The sequence below is a fragment of the Indicator indicator genome, chromosome 2 (assembly GCF_027791375.1).
Source record: "Indicator indicator isolate 239-I01 chromosome 2, UM_Iind_1.1, whole genome shotgun sequence".
In the NCBI taxonomy this organism is placed as follows: Eukaryota; Metazoa; Chordata; class Aves; order Piciformes; family Indicatoridae; genus Indicator; species Indicator indicator.
This window is the reverse complement of record NC_072011.1, coordinates 39694163-39708568: the sequence shown is the minus strand read 5'-3', so window position 1 is coordinate 39708568 and position 14406 is coordinate 39694163. Positions and strand designations below refer to the sequence as shown.

At 47.1% G+C, this 14406-nt stretch overlaps 1 protein-coding gene across 1 annotated transcript; it reads right to left on the bottom strand.

Annotated features, from left to right (window-relative positions):
- Positions 1 to 8635: 8635 nt before the first annotated feature.
- Positions 8636 to 12685, bottom strand: LOC128980302 (cytochrome P450 1B1). Its single transcript, XM_054398767.1, has 3 exons — positions 12666 to 12685; positions 10851 to 11861; positions 8636 to 9248 (listed from the first exon to the last, which is right to left on the bottom strand). The coding sequence occupies exons 1-3, from the start codon at positions 12683 to 12685 to the stop codon at positions 8636 to 8638; spliced, it is 1644 nt and encodes a 547-aa protein (XP_054254742.1).
- Between the last annotated feature and the right edge of the window lie 1721 nt (positions 12686 to 14406).

The window sequence follows — 14406 nt, the reverse complement described above, 5'->3', positions numbered from 1 at the left end:
TGGACACGCTACCACTTAAAAGGAAACTCTACAAGGAGTGGAAGAAAGGACAGTGAGAATGGGGGCATATAAGGAAGCTGCCTGAGCATCAAGAGACCTGGTTAGGAAAGCCAAAGCACAGTTTGAATTGAATCTAGCTGGGGAGGTCAAGGGGAACAGTAAACATTTCTATAGGTATATTAATGGTAAAAAGAAGACTAGGGAAGGTGTGGGCCCCTTTAGAAAGGAAAGAAGGGAGCTGGTGACAAGTGACATGGAGAAGGCTGAGGTTCTCAATGACTTCTTTACCTCAGTCTTCACTGGCAAGGGCTCCAGCCACACTCCCAGAGTCACGGAAGATAATGGCAGGGACTGGAAGAAGGAACTGCCCATTGTGAATGAAGATCAGGTTGGTGACCATCTGAAGAACCTGAAAGTGTTCAAGTCCATAGGACCCAATGACATACACCCATGGGTGCTGAGGGAACTGGCAGAGGAGGTTGCTAAACCCCTCTCTATTATATTCCAAAAGTCCTGGCAGTCTGAGAAGGTCCTCACTGACTGACTGGAAAAGGGGGAACATAACTCCCATTTTCAAAAAGGGTAAGAAGGATGACCCAGGGAACTATAGGCCAGTCAGTCTCACCTCTGTGCCTGGTAAGATCATGGAGCAGATCCTCATGGAGGCACTACTGAGACAGAAGAATAACGAAGAAGTGATTTGGTACAATCAACATGGCTTCACCAAGGGCAAATCCTGCCTGACAAACCTGGTGGCTTTCTATGACAAGGTCACAACATTAGTAGATGAAGGCCAAGCAACTGACAACATTTACCTGGACCTGAGTAAAGCCTTCAACACTGTCCCACACTACATCCTGGTCTCCAAGATGGTGAAACATGGGTTTGAATGATGGACCACCAGATGGATAAAGAATTGGCTTGGTGGCTACACCCAAAGAGTGGCTGTCAATGGCTCCATGTCCAAGTGGGGGCCAGTGACAAGTGGAGTCCCTAAGGGATCAGTACTGGGACCAATCTTGTTCAACATCTTTGTTGGCTACATGGACAGTGGCATTGAGTGCACCCTCAGCAAGTTTGCTGATGACACCAAGCTGTGTGGTGCAGCAGACAGGCTGGAGGGAAGGGATGGCATCCAGAGGGACCTTGACAGGCTGGAGAGGTGGGCACAAGCCAACCTCATGAGGTTCAACAAGACCAAGTGCAAGGTTCTGCATCTGGGTTGGGGCAATCCCAAGCACAAATCCAGGCTGGGCAGTGACTGGCTGGAAAGCAGCCCTGAGGAGAGGGACTTGGGGGTGCTGGTGGATGAGAAGCTCAACATGAGCTGTCAATGTGCACTTGCAGCCCAGAAAGCCAACCAGATCCTGGGCTGCATCAAGAGAAGTGTGGCCAGCAGGTCAAGGGAGGTGATTCTCCCCCTCTACTCAGCTCTGGTGAGACCCCACCTGGAGTACTGTGTCCAGTTCTGGAGCCCCTGTTACAAGAAGGATCTGGATGTGCTGGAACGTGTCCAGAGAAGGGCCACCAGGATGATCAGAGGGCTGGAGCACCTCTCCTGTGAGAACAGACTGAGAGAGTTGGGGCCGTTCAGTCTGGAGAAGAGAAGGCTCCGAGGTGACCTTATTGTGGCCTTCCAGTATCTGAAGGGGGCCTACAAGAAAGCTGGGGAGGGACTTTTTAGGATGTCAGGTAGTGACAGGACTAGGGGGAATGGAGCAAAACTAGAAGTGGGTAGATTCATATTGGATGTTAGGAAGAAGTTTTACACCATGAGGGTGGTAAGACACTGGAACAGGTTGCCCAGGGAGGTGGTAGAAGCTTCATCCCTGGAGGTTCTTAAGGCCAGGCTGGATGTGGCTCTGGGCAACCTGATCTAGTGTGAGGTGTCCCTGCCCATGGCAGGGGGGTTGCAACTAGATGATCCTTGAGGTCCCTTCCAACCCTAACAATTGTATGATTCTATGCAGGCTGGACAGACAGGATACTAGGCACCTGAAAGAAAGAATGGAAAACACTTCCCCTTTGTTCTTGTGCCACTTGGAAGGGTTGCCCAAAAAGCTTCCCTGCAGAACATACTGTTCTGTAATGTAGGTACAGCTCTTCTTTGCTTCTGCCAGGAAAAGAAAGATTAGTTACATCTTGGGACAAGTTGCAGCATGACTCTGTGTCTCAGTAGCTATATACACGAATGAAAGGGAGGAAAAGGGAGTTTTGTAACAATCACAAAAGATTCATTTTGGAATCTCATTTTTCATTAGGGTAATCATTGTGAAGAGTGAGTATAATTTCTGGTGGCACTTTTTTTTTTTTTCACTTGAATTGACTTATGACACTTCCTGAAGCACAGAAGATTAATAACTTCATAATTTCTTATTTTATCTGCATAGTGAAAATGCATAATTAGAAATAAGATATACAGTAGAATTAAATTTTCAAACTGCAGCTTGGAACTTTTTCACAGAGTACAAAGCATAAAAGAAGCATAGAGTATTGTTTCATACTGTTCTACAGATGATTGCAAATAATATTTGCTTTGGGAAGTTGAAATTTGTCTTAAATTTTGCTTTCTTACTGGGAACAAGGGTGTCTTATACCACGTCTGCACTTCAGTTATCATAAGCAGTCCAAATAAGTGGAAGGTGTTCTGTTATTCTTGGAACAGAAAACATTATTATGTGAAATCCCATTTGTTACCATGAGAGGATCCGAAGCCTGTTTCTGCATGATAACTGTTATGCTCTAAACAGATATCAAGTTGAGAGAAGGGAGATTGTGGAAATAAAGTCTATTCTTGTAGAACTGTCCTTGCCAGCAAAAGGTGATCAATCACTGAAAATACACCCGCAAGATCAGTGCATAAAAGCAGTTCTGAAGCATCCTGCAGTGTACACACCATTCTTTCCCTAGGGGATGCTGAACAACCCCAGATACAATTGAAGACATGACTGTATACATGGTAATATCCAGCTCTGATACAAATTTCTCCCATCTCAGCTTGCTCAAGTAAATGACTCTAAACAGATCCTCTAGACCAGCAGTGTTTTCATCAGATGTTGTGCCTTCTCCTTCCAGGAAAATTTCATCAAAAGGTGTTTAGACTGGCACAGCTGGGCTGTCTTTTTCACACAATAACAGAATATTAGGGGTTGAAAGGGACCTCTAAAGATCATCTAATCCAACCCCCTGCTAGAGCAGAACTCCTTCGAGCAGATCACACAGGAACACATCCAGGCAGGTTTTGAATGGCTCCTGAGGAGGAGACTCCACAACCTCTCTGGGCAACCTGTTCCAGTGCTCCACCATCCTCACAGTGAAAAAGTTTTTCCTTAGGTTTACATGCTGTCCCCATGCACTGGGGATGCTGAGGCAAGAGAGAGAACAGGAGGCTCTCTATGGCTTTCTGTTGTAGACTTGGTTTGTTTTCAAATCCTTCATTTTGCATGGCGCAACGGAATAGATTGTGTTTAGTTCCTCAGTTCTTGTTTAGATGTTTGCTACCTCCCAAATCTATTACTTCATTTAACAGGCAGTGAGGAGTTAGTATTTGGACATCCTTTGTTTGTCCAAAGTTTTCAGGAAGATAATTGCTCGTTCTATCTTCAGTCTGGTGTGAAGGTAGGGTTTGGTCCAGGTGCTCTCAGTTTGATGTTTTCTGCTGTTGATATGATTGACCCTTTTTAAGAGAGTGTGGATTCTTATCACCTTAGTCCTGATACACTGTGTACAAGCAATATAAACCAATCACCTCTCTTTCCCTGAAAATCAGAGACCCTGTACACAGTTCCTCCCCAGCTGGAATCTTCCTACACTTCAGAAATAACACTTTCCTCTGCTAGCACTTGGTCACTGCAGTAAATATCTCCAGTGTAGCTACAGGAGTTGATTTATGCACCTTTAATGTGTTCACTCCCTTTCCCCCTCTTCACATTTGAAGTTGAATTACCTCAGCATCTTGCATCTCCTGAATTAACTGTATTGATGGATCTTTGTCCCCAGACATCCAGCACAGATAGTGTAGGGAATTGAGAGACTTTAGTTGGATTTGGTTATCTCTAGATTTTTCTTTTCAGGCTGGATCAAGATTTGCAGTAAGTATTGAAGCACAAGGGAACACTTACAAAACAAAGGATTTTTTGGTTAGTGCAGCTGTCTGAAAAGTTGGCATATAGCCCCAAAGGAGGGCTATCAAAGCATCAGCTGAGCCATCTTAAATGCTCCAGGCTGTTTGTGCTTATCACTGAAGTTGTTTTCACTTGACAGTTAAGTGATTTGGCCTGGTCTGAATACAGGTGACTGGAACACGAAAAAACTCATCTGCAAAAATGTTGTTGAAACTTGAATCTGTGTTAGACACCATATACCAAAACAGCAGCACCTAGCAGAATCCAGCCCTTTTCTTATCCATGAAAAAGGTAGATCCATCTTCAGTGTTATCTCAAGTTGAATTCACTCTGTGAGCAAATGAGAGGTCTGAGTAACATATAACCAAGCCAAAGATTCTGCAAAGGCAAATGTTAACTTTCCATGGCTAACTCTTCAACCTTTCTTGGGTAAAATGTAGCTCACAACTGCCCAGTCTCTGGTTGCTCTACCTGGATAACCTGAACCAATTTCCTACTAACAGACTAGTGCATCAGTCCCTGCCACTCACAAAAACATACTGGGTCTGGTGCAAAACTAGTCAGAATTTGTCGCTATGAATTAGCATTTAGTTACATTTTGTCATGACTATACTGGTGCTGTTAGCTCTTGTAGGGATCCTTGACTGATGCCCCCACCAGCCTCCTCTTTCTAGCAGCCTTGTTCCTCATTGTTACATAATTGCTACTTATTTCAGTACTGAAACTGAACTTCCTGTTGAAGCCATCAAGTTCAGCTATTGGATTCACAAGAGACGTCATTGTACACTTGCATAGCATAAATGTGTTCTGTATCAGCTCTGCTAGCTCAGCCTGCTTACTTCCTTCCAGTATCTGAAGGGGACCTACAAGAAAGCTGGGGAGGGACTCTTTAGGGTATCCGGTAGTGATAGGACTGGGGGGAATGGAATAAAGCTGGAAGTGGGGAGATTCAGGCTGGACATGAGGAAGAAGTTCTTCCCCATGAGAGTAGTGAGAGCCTGGAATGGGTTGTCCAGGGAGGTGGTTGAGGCCCCATCCCTGGAGGTGTTTAAGGCCAGGCTGGATGAGGCTCTGGCCAGCGTGAGGTGTCCCTGCCCATGGCACGGGGGTTGGAACTAAATGATCTTTGTGGTCCCTTCCAACCCTGATTCTATGATTCCTCTCCTTACTATGGAGGGGGTGATCTGACAGGTACTGGGTTTCCAAGACAATATGCTTGTTCTAAATTCTTCCTCTGCTTTCTGTTTTGTGAGGGTTTTTTGTTTTTTTTTCATCCTTTATTTCAACTTAAATGAAAGATATTACTAAAATTCTGGAAGATGGACTAAGTGTGTGTGTGTGTGCATAAACAGAGAAAGCATGATGACATAGCTTTCTTGACACACCGAAATCACTACAATCTGAACACGAAGATTTTAAAGGCAAAGCCTTTTCTTGAATACAGCTGCTTAACTGCTTTGAACTTTTATTTCATGAAGAGCAACATGTATTTGTCTAGTATTGCTATGGCAATATCCAGTCACAGGTTGGTGAGGGAGGCAGTGACAGCACAAACAACATCTCATGAGATGGGTGTGATTTGCTCTTAAGTGACTGTCTCGTTTTGAAAATGCTCCAATGAAAGAGATGGAAAATAGAAATCAAGAATTAAAAAAAAAAAAAAACCAAGCCAATTTTCTGAGTTAACCTTAAGCAATTCCCTTGACATTTGATACTGGCTTATATGGCCAATCAGAAACTTTTTGGTTCCCTACTCAACTCCTATCAATAGTATTTGTAGTGATCTTGAAAAATCTCTCCAAGAATGCCTTCTTCATGGTAGTTTCTGAGGGCATCAGCACTGCATTTTTCAGCAGTGACGATTTTTGTTATGAAAATGTGCCTATCAACACTAAAGAGGGAGTCTAGGCTTCAGCTGTAGACAGATGGTAAAGAAGGAAAATGCCTAGACACTGACAAAAAGCAGGGACAGTGTGGTAGCATCTCCTGACTGTATGAAGTTGCTCTTGGCTGAACACAGATGGCAAGGTTTAAACAATCAGGCAGACCTGAGAAGATGAGGGCAGGATGGAGAAAACCCTTAAAATCCAGAAATGGAAAGAAGGTGAAAAGTGCATTAACAGATATCTAAAATAATATTTTCCAAATCAGAAAAAATAATTGTATTTATTTTGATGTTAGAAAGCCATATACAAAGTAGGAAAAGGCAGCGTAAGAATAATTTTATTTAGTATTTTGGTAACACAATGGTACATCTCAAAATGACCATAAAAGTTAGCTTGCTGAACAATTGCATACATTCTAAGTGGGCACTGCTAAAGTTGAATAATTTCACAGATTGTATGAGGTGTTAATTGACCAAGAGCTATATAGTGTCTGACCCCCTAACAGACATGAGCAGAGAGAATGGACATTGCATTAGTAGCCAATGCATAGGTAAAGCTTTTAGAAAAGCAGAAAATTGCAAGTAATTTTTTATTAAAACATGAATTGGTGATCCTTGCATTTAGAGTAACTATTCAGTTGTATTCATCCTATATATTGTTTTAAATAACAATACTTACAAAGGTACAAGGAAAATTGCCTTGCTACATTTGATCTAATGTGGATCTCCATATGAAAATGCTGAGTATCTTATAAATGTTTTCACAGCCGTAGGCTAATCTCTGGGATATCACAAACCTGTACACAATTCAGAAAAAACACCTGAGGTTGTTCCTTGTACATGTAATGGGAAACTAACTTAGTTTTTAAAAAAGGGAGATAGATGCATTATGAAGTCAGAGGCCTTAAGAGGTATATTGCTATTGTGTGTGGTTACAGAGCAGTACTTCTAGGCTTAATTCAGGTTTTTAAAATCTGTAGCAAAGCATTTACTTAGTAAGATCAGGACTGAGTCATTAACACAGCTCTTCCCAATGTCAGGATGAATTCCCTCACTGCTGCCAACATTACTACGTGTGGCCATCTTTCAGAAGACCCAGTGCAAATCTTTGCTTAGGTTTCAGCTGAACTACTTTATTATGTAGTACTGCACCCTTATTTTTCTAGCTCTACTAATACCTTATTTAGTACTAGGCTGAACATGGCAAGTCATGTGAGGTGCTCTCATTTCTGATGGATTTCATATGTAATTGAAGGCGATCTACAGCTCCAAGAAGTGCCCAAGACTTTTCAAAGTCAGGCCTTTCCGTTAGGGCTATTTGCTTTTTAGAGAAATACATGCAGCTTTGTGTATACAAATATTATCCAGACATTTAAGGTCATTTAAAACAGATACCTGTGTTTTAAAATAATAGTCTGGGGGGCTTTGTTTGTTGGGTTCTTCTAATTTTATGTCCTTTGCCTCACCAAAGTTTTACAAGTGTTTTTTCCCCAGTTGATAGGTACAGTAACTAGGACATGCGGTATGTTTTCCTTCTGAGACTTTATTCAAGAAGGTCATATTAGAAGGACATAGTTGACTTTTGGATATACCATGTAACTCAACAGAGCAACTAGTGAGGAGGTGTATAATTGCTGTGCACTTCACTCAAGGCTCGCAACATTAAAGTTTTAATATAAAACCCCTGAATTCTCACTTCTAAATACCTCAGCCCATCTGAGGTTTACTGGACTTAGCTATGTGCCTAGGGATGGGAGTATTAACTCTTCACTAGAGAAAAACAAAGTTCAGCTATGCTCTACTAAACTTTCTAATTCAAGTATCTATTTTGTTCATGAATATGCTAGTGAACTGATTAGCACACGGTTTGTATCACCACAGACATTTGGTGACATGAAATCTGATCTTCCAAAACTTAATCAAAAGTCACTGTATTAGGACATTCTGTTCATTCTCACACAAAATATGAATTTTATTTTCAAATGTGCTTATAAGCAAATCTGTTTTATTTTTCAGTCATTTATGTAAACACTTTGGAATGCTAAAGGCAAGGCATTGCAATTTTACCAAAAATCAGTTGAATATTTATTATTGAGGCATTAATGTACATCCCAGCAGTCCCAATCCAGGAGCTCTTACATGCCTATGGAAGTTTGCAGTAGAGTGAATTGGTGAACTGCTGCTGTGTTCTGAGTGACATCCCCCCCTCCTTTTTTTAAATAAGAGATTTCACTTTGAGATGTGGAATCACTGAAGGCAAATTTAGAATTAAGGCATAGCGCATAGAAAAACAGAAAAGACTGTACAAACACTTTCTAAAGATGCTCCAACCTGTTAATAGATAAAAAGCACTTTACAATGGCAACTAGCTAGAAAAAAAAGGCTTACTTTCAAGTTGCATATGTTTTATCATTTAATATATTAAATTTTTCCCCTGGCTCTCCTTCTAGAATCAAAGAGAGGACTGAATTATATACCTTGTGCAGTTTTCCTCCCTGCCCTTGCAATTTGAAATATTGGCTATTTAAAACCAAAACCAAAACCAAAACAAAACAGAATAAACTATAACTTATTTAAGTCTACAAAAGGAGAGAGAGGGTTTATCTTTAGATGCAAGGTTTGTTACTTAGGCATTTGCTGACAGCTGATTTTCACTGGCTGCCTTCTCTGCTTGCAGTCCTTGAACAGCCTGATCGAGCAAATCCATAGAATCTCTAAGTGTAACATTCAAGGTAAATGGCTTAGGTTTAATGGTCAACCCATAAGTAAAGTCCATTTTAGGGTCCTCATTTGGATTAGCAGTAAAATTGCACTGATGAACCAGTATGGAGGTAAAGAGAAAGAGTTGCAACTTGGATAACTCCTCTCCAATACACCGACGTTTTCCCAATGAGAAAATCATCACACTACTAGTAAGATCTTTATTGATTAATCCATTCTCATCCAGGAATCTTGTTGGATCAAAATCCTCTGGGTTGGACCATTTTGCTGGATCATGGTTCACTGACCACTGATTAACAAAAATCACTGTGTCCTTGGGAATGAGGTAGCCCATTATGAAGGTGTTGGTTGTGGTGGCATGTGGGATAGTAACAGGCACAAAGCTGCTGAAACGCATGGATTCGTACAAGAAAGCCATGATGTAGGGCAAGTGAGGCTGATCTTCAGCACATGGCAGACGGTCTCTTCCAACAATCCTATCCACTTCTTCTTGCATTTTAGCCTGCACATTTGGATACCTGTCATTTAAAGTAAGACGTGTACATACATAATACTTTTTTAAAAAGTCTTAAAATAATCCTTGCTGGAAAGCATTTTTTACAGAACCTTACCCTAAATAATGCTGTCTTGAGTAAACTTTAAATATATTTGAAAAACATGTAGACCTACGAGAGAAAAACCCAAACTTCCCATGCAATGGTGTAATTTTGGATTTGTTCTGTTTTCTCTTTACTATCACATGTAACTTACTCTTTAAAAAATGAAACTAACTTAAAAAGTGCTGAAACCGAATATTCTGATCCAGTTTTGCAAATTCAGTCTGAAACTAAAGTTACTTGTCTCTTCTAAATATTGAGCTTTCTGTGGGAACAAGAATTTGGGTTTACAGCTCTGTACATGAGCATAGAGTTTGTCATCGTTAGACCCACAGCATACATATGACAGTCTGCAGGTCTTTAAACGAAAAAAAAAGCCCTGCTAATAACTATCAGAATGGCTTTATGAACATCTTGTTTGTGTACACTTTTTCTAATCATTATCAAAATATGTTTTCTTTATAATGTCTTGTAAGATAACTGTCTTGAAGTTTGGAAGACCAAACAGTAACTAAACAAGATCAGTAAATTTCACTTATTTTGTTTTGCTTGTCTAAAAGCATGAATTCCTCCAAGAAGCCTTTATTTTCTGTAAGTTTGTCTTCCATGCCCTTGCTTTTTCCTGCTGCAGCAAATCTGCATGTCAAATGATGGACAAATAAAGGATATGGGGAGAAACCCAACAGGTTATGTGCACATTGGGCATCATACCCTTAGCTTAAAAGTGTTAAATACCGGCCTGTTTTTCGAGCAGCAGCTGCACAGATAATGTTTGCATAAGCTTACGAATTATGCAGATGACGAAAGAAAAAGTCTGGGCTGGCAAGAAAAACAGTGTTACGCTGCCTTCTATTAAACCACCCGTCCTACCCGATGTTTTCATCCTGGAAAAGCTGGTGCCAGGGCAGAGCATGGAAGGGGGGTGCTCGCACCCGCTGGCTGCCCAGCAGGTCGGCCTTTCCCCTAGTCACGCAATGGCAATAAAGGCACACACACTGCTGGCAAATCAACATAATAGCGGGTTTGTAAACCCGGTGCACGAACTCTTTACCTCGCTCAGCTTAAGCAGTTGTTATCCCGTTCCTATGATCTCCTTGATCTTGACCTGGTAAAAACTGTTACTTTCGGGTTTTACTGGGCTTCCTTTTGCCAGGCTGTCTTTATGCACCATTATTCGACCGCCCAAGTAGATTTTGGTTGTGTCTGGGTTTGGTTTTATGGTTGGATGTATTGTTTTGTTTTGTTTTTTCTTCCTCATCTTTCCCTGGCAGGTTTTCTAGAGCTTCCTTGTTAGTTAATCAGGAACTGTTGAGGTACCCCGGCACTCGGGCCGCCGGCTCTCTCAGACCCTCGCCCCAGTAATGAGTCCCTGGCGGTGTCGCTCCCCTAACTCTCCCCCGGACGAACGGCACCGACAGCTGTTTGGGCCGGCTTTTACCGCCGAGGGACCTTCGCTGCGGCGACTTTGCCCGCGCAGCGCCATTTAAGGAGTTCCCCCAAAGTCGGCGCCCCGCCGGCACCTACCTGATGAGGAAGATGAGGAGCCACTGCAGGGCAGTGGAGAGGGTGTCTTGGCTGGCGCCGAAGATGTCGGTGACGGTGGCGGGCACGTGCTCGAGCTGCAGCCGCGGCTGCTCCCGCTGTAGGCGGATAAAGGCGTCCATCATGTCGCGAGGAGCGGCCCCCGGGCGCAGGCTGCGCTGATGCTGCAAGAACTTGCCGCGGACGAAGCCGTAGAAGTCGCGGTTGAGGTCACGGAAGGCGCGGTAAGCGGCACGCACGGGACTGGGGAAGCGCTGGAGCCAGGGCAGCGCGTCCACCAAGCTGCCGGCGCCCACCGCCCGCCCGAACTGCTCGTTGCGCCCCACGAGGCGCAGGAACTCGCCGTCGCCGTGGCTGTAGCGTCGGCCGAAGCACAAGGCGCTCATTACGTTGGCCACGGCCACTACCAGAACCCGCGAGGGGTCGAGGAAGGCGCCGCCGGCGCTGCCGCTCACCAGCAGCGCCACCAGCGCCCGCGCCTCGCCCACCAGGTGCCGCTCCAGCAGGCGGCGGGTAGCGGGGCTGCCGGTGGAGAAAGCGCGCACCGTGGCATGCGCCGCCCGGCGGTGCAGCTTCCACAGCTCCGAGTAGCCGCCGAAGGCCAGGCTGAGCCCGCCTGACACCAGCCGGAAGGAGGGGAACGGCGGGCGGCCGGCGAAGGCAGCCCCCTGGCGGACGAGGGCCTGGCGAATGGCCCGCTCCCCGTTCAGCACCACCACGGGCCAGCGCCCTAGGCGCAATTGGAAGACGGCGCCGTAGGTGCTGGCCAGGCGGGCGAAGGAAAGGTGTGGGGCGCTGCCCAGCTGCGCCGCGTTGCCGATCAAGGGCCAGGGGAAAGGGCCCGGCGGCGCCCGGCGCTGGCCCTGCCGCCGGCGCTGCTGCAGGAGGACCTTGCCCAGGTGGATGGCAGCGAGCAGGCAGAGGAAGAGCAACAGGGAGCTTTGCAAGGGAGGGATGCCGCGCAGGGCTTCCCCGAGTCTATCGAGGGCCATGCTGCAAGGGAAAGGGAAAGGCAAGTCAGCGGGCAGCGACCCTATGGCAAGCGCCCCGTCGCTTGCAGGCAGGGAGACGTCCGGGAAGGCGAGAAGACGCGCTGGCGTGGCGGAGGACAGTGCTGGCAGCCGTCTTGGCGCTATGTGTCGGGATGCGTTCGTGCTCTGCGCTTCTCCTGTGCCTAAAGCCCGCCCGTATCCTGCGCGAAATACAAGGGATACTGGACAGTCAAGAGGCATTCGCTCAATAAAGCATGAAAATCATATTCGGCGGCGAGGCCGCTGCTCTCTACCCTCCCGCTAGAGAAAGTTTGCAGCGCAGGACCCAGAAGGTCACGGCACAGAGAGGCAGCAGGGGAGGCAGGCGGATGCTCTCGCCGGACGAGCCTCCCGCAGACGCGGGCGGCCGCTGTGCGCTAGTGACAGGTTCATCCCTGCACATCGCTGCTCCCGGCGAAAGGGTGCCAGCCAAAAATAGGCTCCGCGCGCAGCCGTCGGAGCTTCCCGCTGCTCCGAAGAGGAACCCTCCGCACGTAGCGACGGAGCTCCCCGGTCCCCGAGTCTTTCCCTCCTCTCCTCTCACCCTCGTGACCGTCGCGGCAGCGCAGGCTGGTGGCCGGCGGCGCAGGGGGTTGGGCTGCGAAAGGTGCCTGAGATCCCGGCATAGCAGAGCTGACTGGTCCTGCTTCCCAACCCCGTGCCCGGAGGCCACCCACTCCTGCCGTTTGGTCCAGCCTTTCTGAAGCAGCGAGAGGAAGGAGGGATGAAACAGACGGCTACATTGGGCGCCCATAGCAGAACTAACCTGTTGCACGCTGCTTGCATCCGAGACCTCGGGGAGGATGGAGTGGAGCCGGGCAGATCCGAAAGGAGAGCGGCGACGGCGATGTTCAAATCCTAGCCTCTGGGAAACTCATTAGGAGTCCCGGTTCCTGTCACCTGGAGCTTGGCAGGTCGTGTGCAGACAAATGCCAGTTGCACCCCTTCCCAGCGCAGTTATTATCACCTTCCCAACTCTTTAACCCTTCGGAGCCCGCCCCGCTGGCAGTCACCTGCCCAGTGCAGCCTCGAGAGCTGGGGGCAAGCAAGCTGCTGTCGCTCCCTCCTTCCCTCCCTCCCACTCGCCTGCTGGCCTAGGAGACGGGACGCCTGCTTCAGGGAGTGAAGGCGAACGGTTCAGAGGGCGCGGGGGTTACGACCCGCTGTCTTCATGCTGAGCGGGAGTCGGCACAGGCGTGTCTGGGATCCTGGCATCGATACTGGCGGCTTTAAACCCGCCGACATCTGCGGTGCACGTCGCGGAGCGCTGCTGGTGGGCCGCGGTTAGTCCCGCTGACAAATCGCCTCTGCCTGGCCCTTCCCCTGGCTTCAGGGGTCGCAGCTATTTGCCAGCTGCCCTTGAGCCCTCGCCAAGTGGACAGGCTGAGCCGTGAAGGCTTTTATGCCAGGGGCCAAAAGTTTTCGCGGAGGAAGTTCCAGGAGGGAGCGGGGTGGCGGGTGGGCTCGCAGCCCTCTCTGTCGAGAGGCGAAGTCTCGCCTGCATCTTGGGGGCTGAGGAAGCCGGAGAGCTTCCCCTCCTCCGCCTGTCGCCTCCCCGTTGCGTGCAGAGTTTGCATTGCGTGAGCTGGGGCTGGAAAGCCTCCAGCCATCTCCTCCCCGGGCCCCTACCCCTCCTCGCAATACCTGACTCCGTCTAGGGGAAGAAGAAGGCAGGGAAGCGCCGGGCAGCTCGCACCCCGGCCGGCCCCGCTGCCCTCTAGTCTCGCCTTCCTCTCTTTGCTCGCTTCTCTGCCGCTCACGGCGCTTTTTTACTCCGAAATCTGGCATCTCTGACCGCTCCAGGGGGGTGGGGGAGAGGCGTACGGGTACGGCACTCCAAGCTCCCACTCCCGGCTTTCTGGAGCCCTGGGGGGAATTGGGGCTGCACAACCCCTAGGCATCAAGGAAACTCTTCCCGAGGAAATCGGAACGCTCTTGCTTTGTTTTTGTTTTTTCCTGTACCAAGCAAAAAAATTTCACCCCCAACGTTTTTTTCAGATTCTTGACAATCACTTCTTGAGAAGAAAATTAGTTGTTTTGGTAGCATTTAGGGATTAGACATAAATTAGATGTTGGTAGTCAGCCCAGTTTAGGGTGTGAACCCAAACCTGGCCAAGCTGCTGCTTCTGTCTTTGCTAAGTGCAATCCTGGCTGCTGTCACTGTTCCAGGCTTCTCCAGTCAGCGGTACTGCCTCTGGCTCAGAGCAGCATCAGCCAGAATCTCTATGTGTGTGCCTCAGAGTGCACTGTGCTTCTTCCTGCCATTGCCAAGTGACAGAGGTGTCAAAACAACTCTTTCTGAGCAGTGCCAGGAAAAAAGTGATCTTTCCTTTTCCCAGCCCCATCTCTGGGGTGAGCTGTAAGGATCCTGAAGTCCCACCCAGTACATGACCCAGCTTCAAAGAGAAGCAAAAATAGCTTCATTCCTATGACACTATCATCAGTCACATGTGAAAGAGACGTGGGCTTCTTTCTGCAAAGGGCAGGCACTGGATCCACTTGTCTTA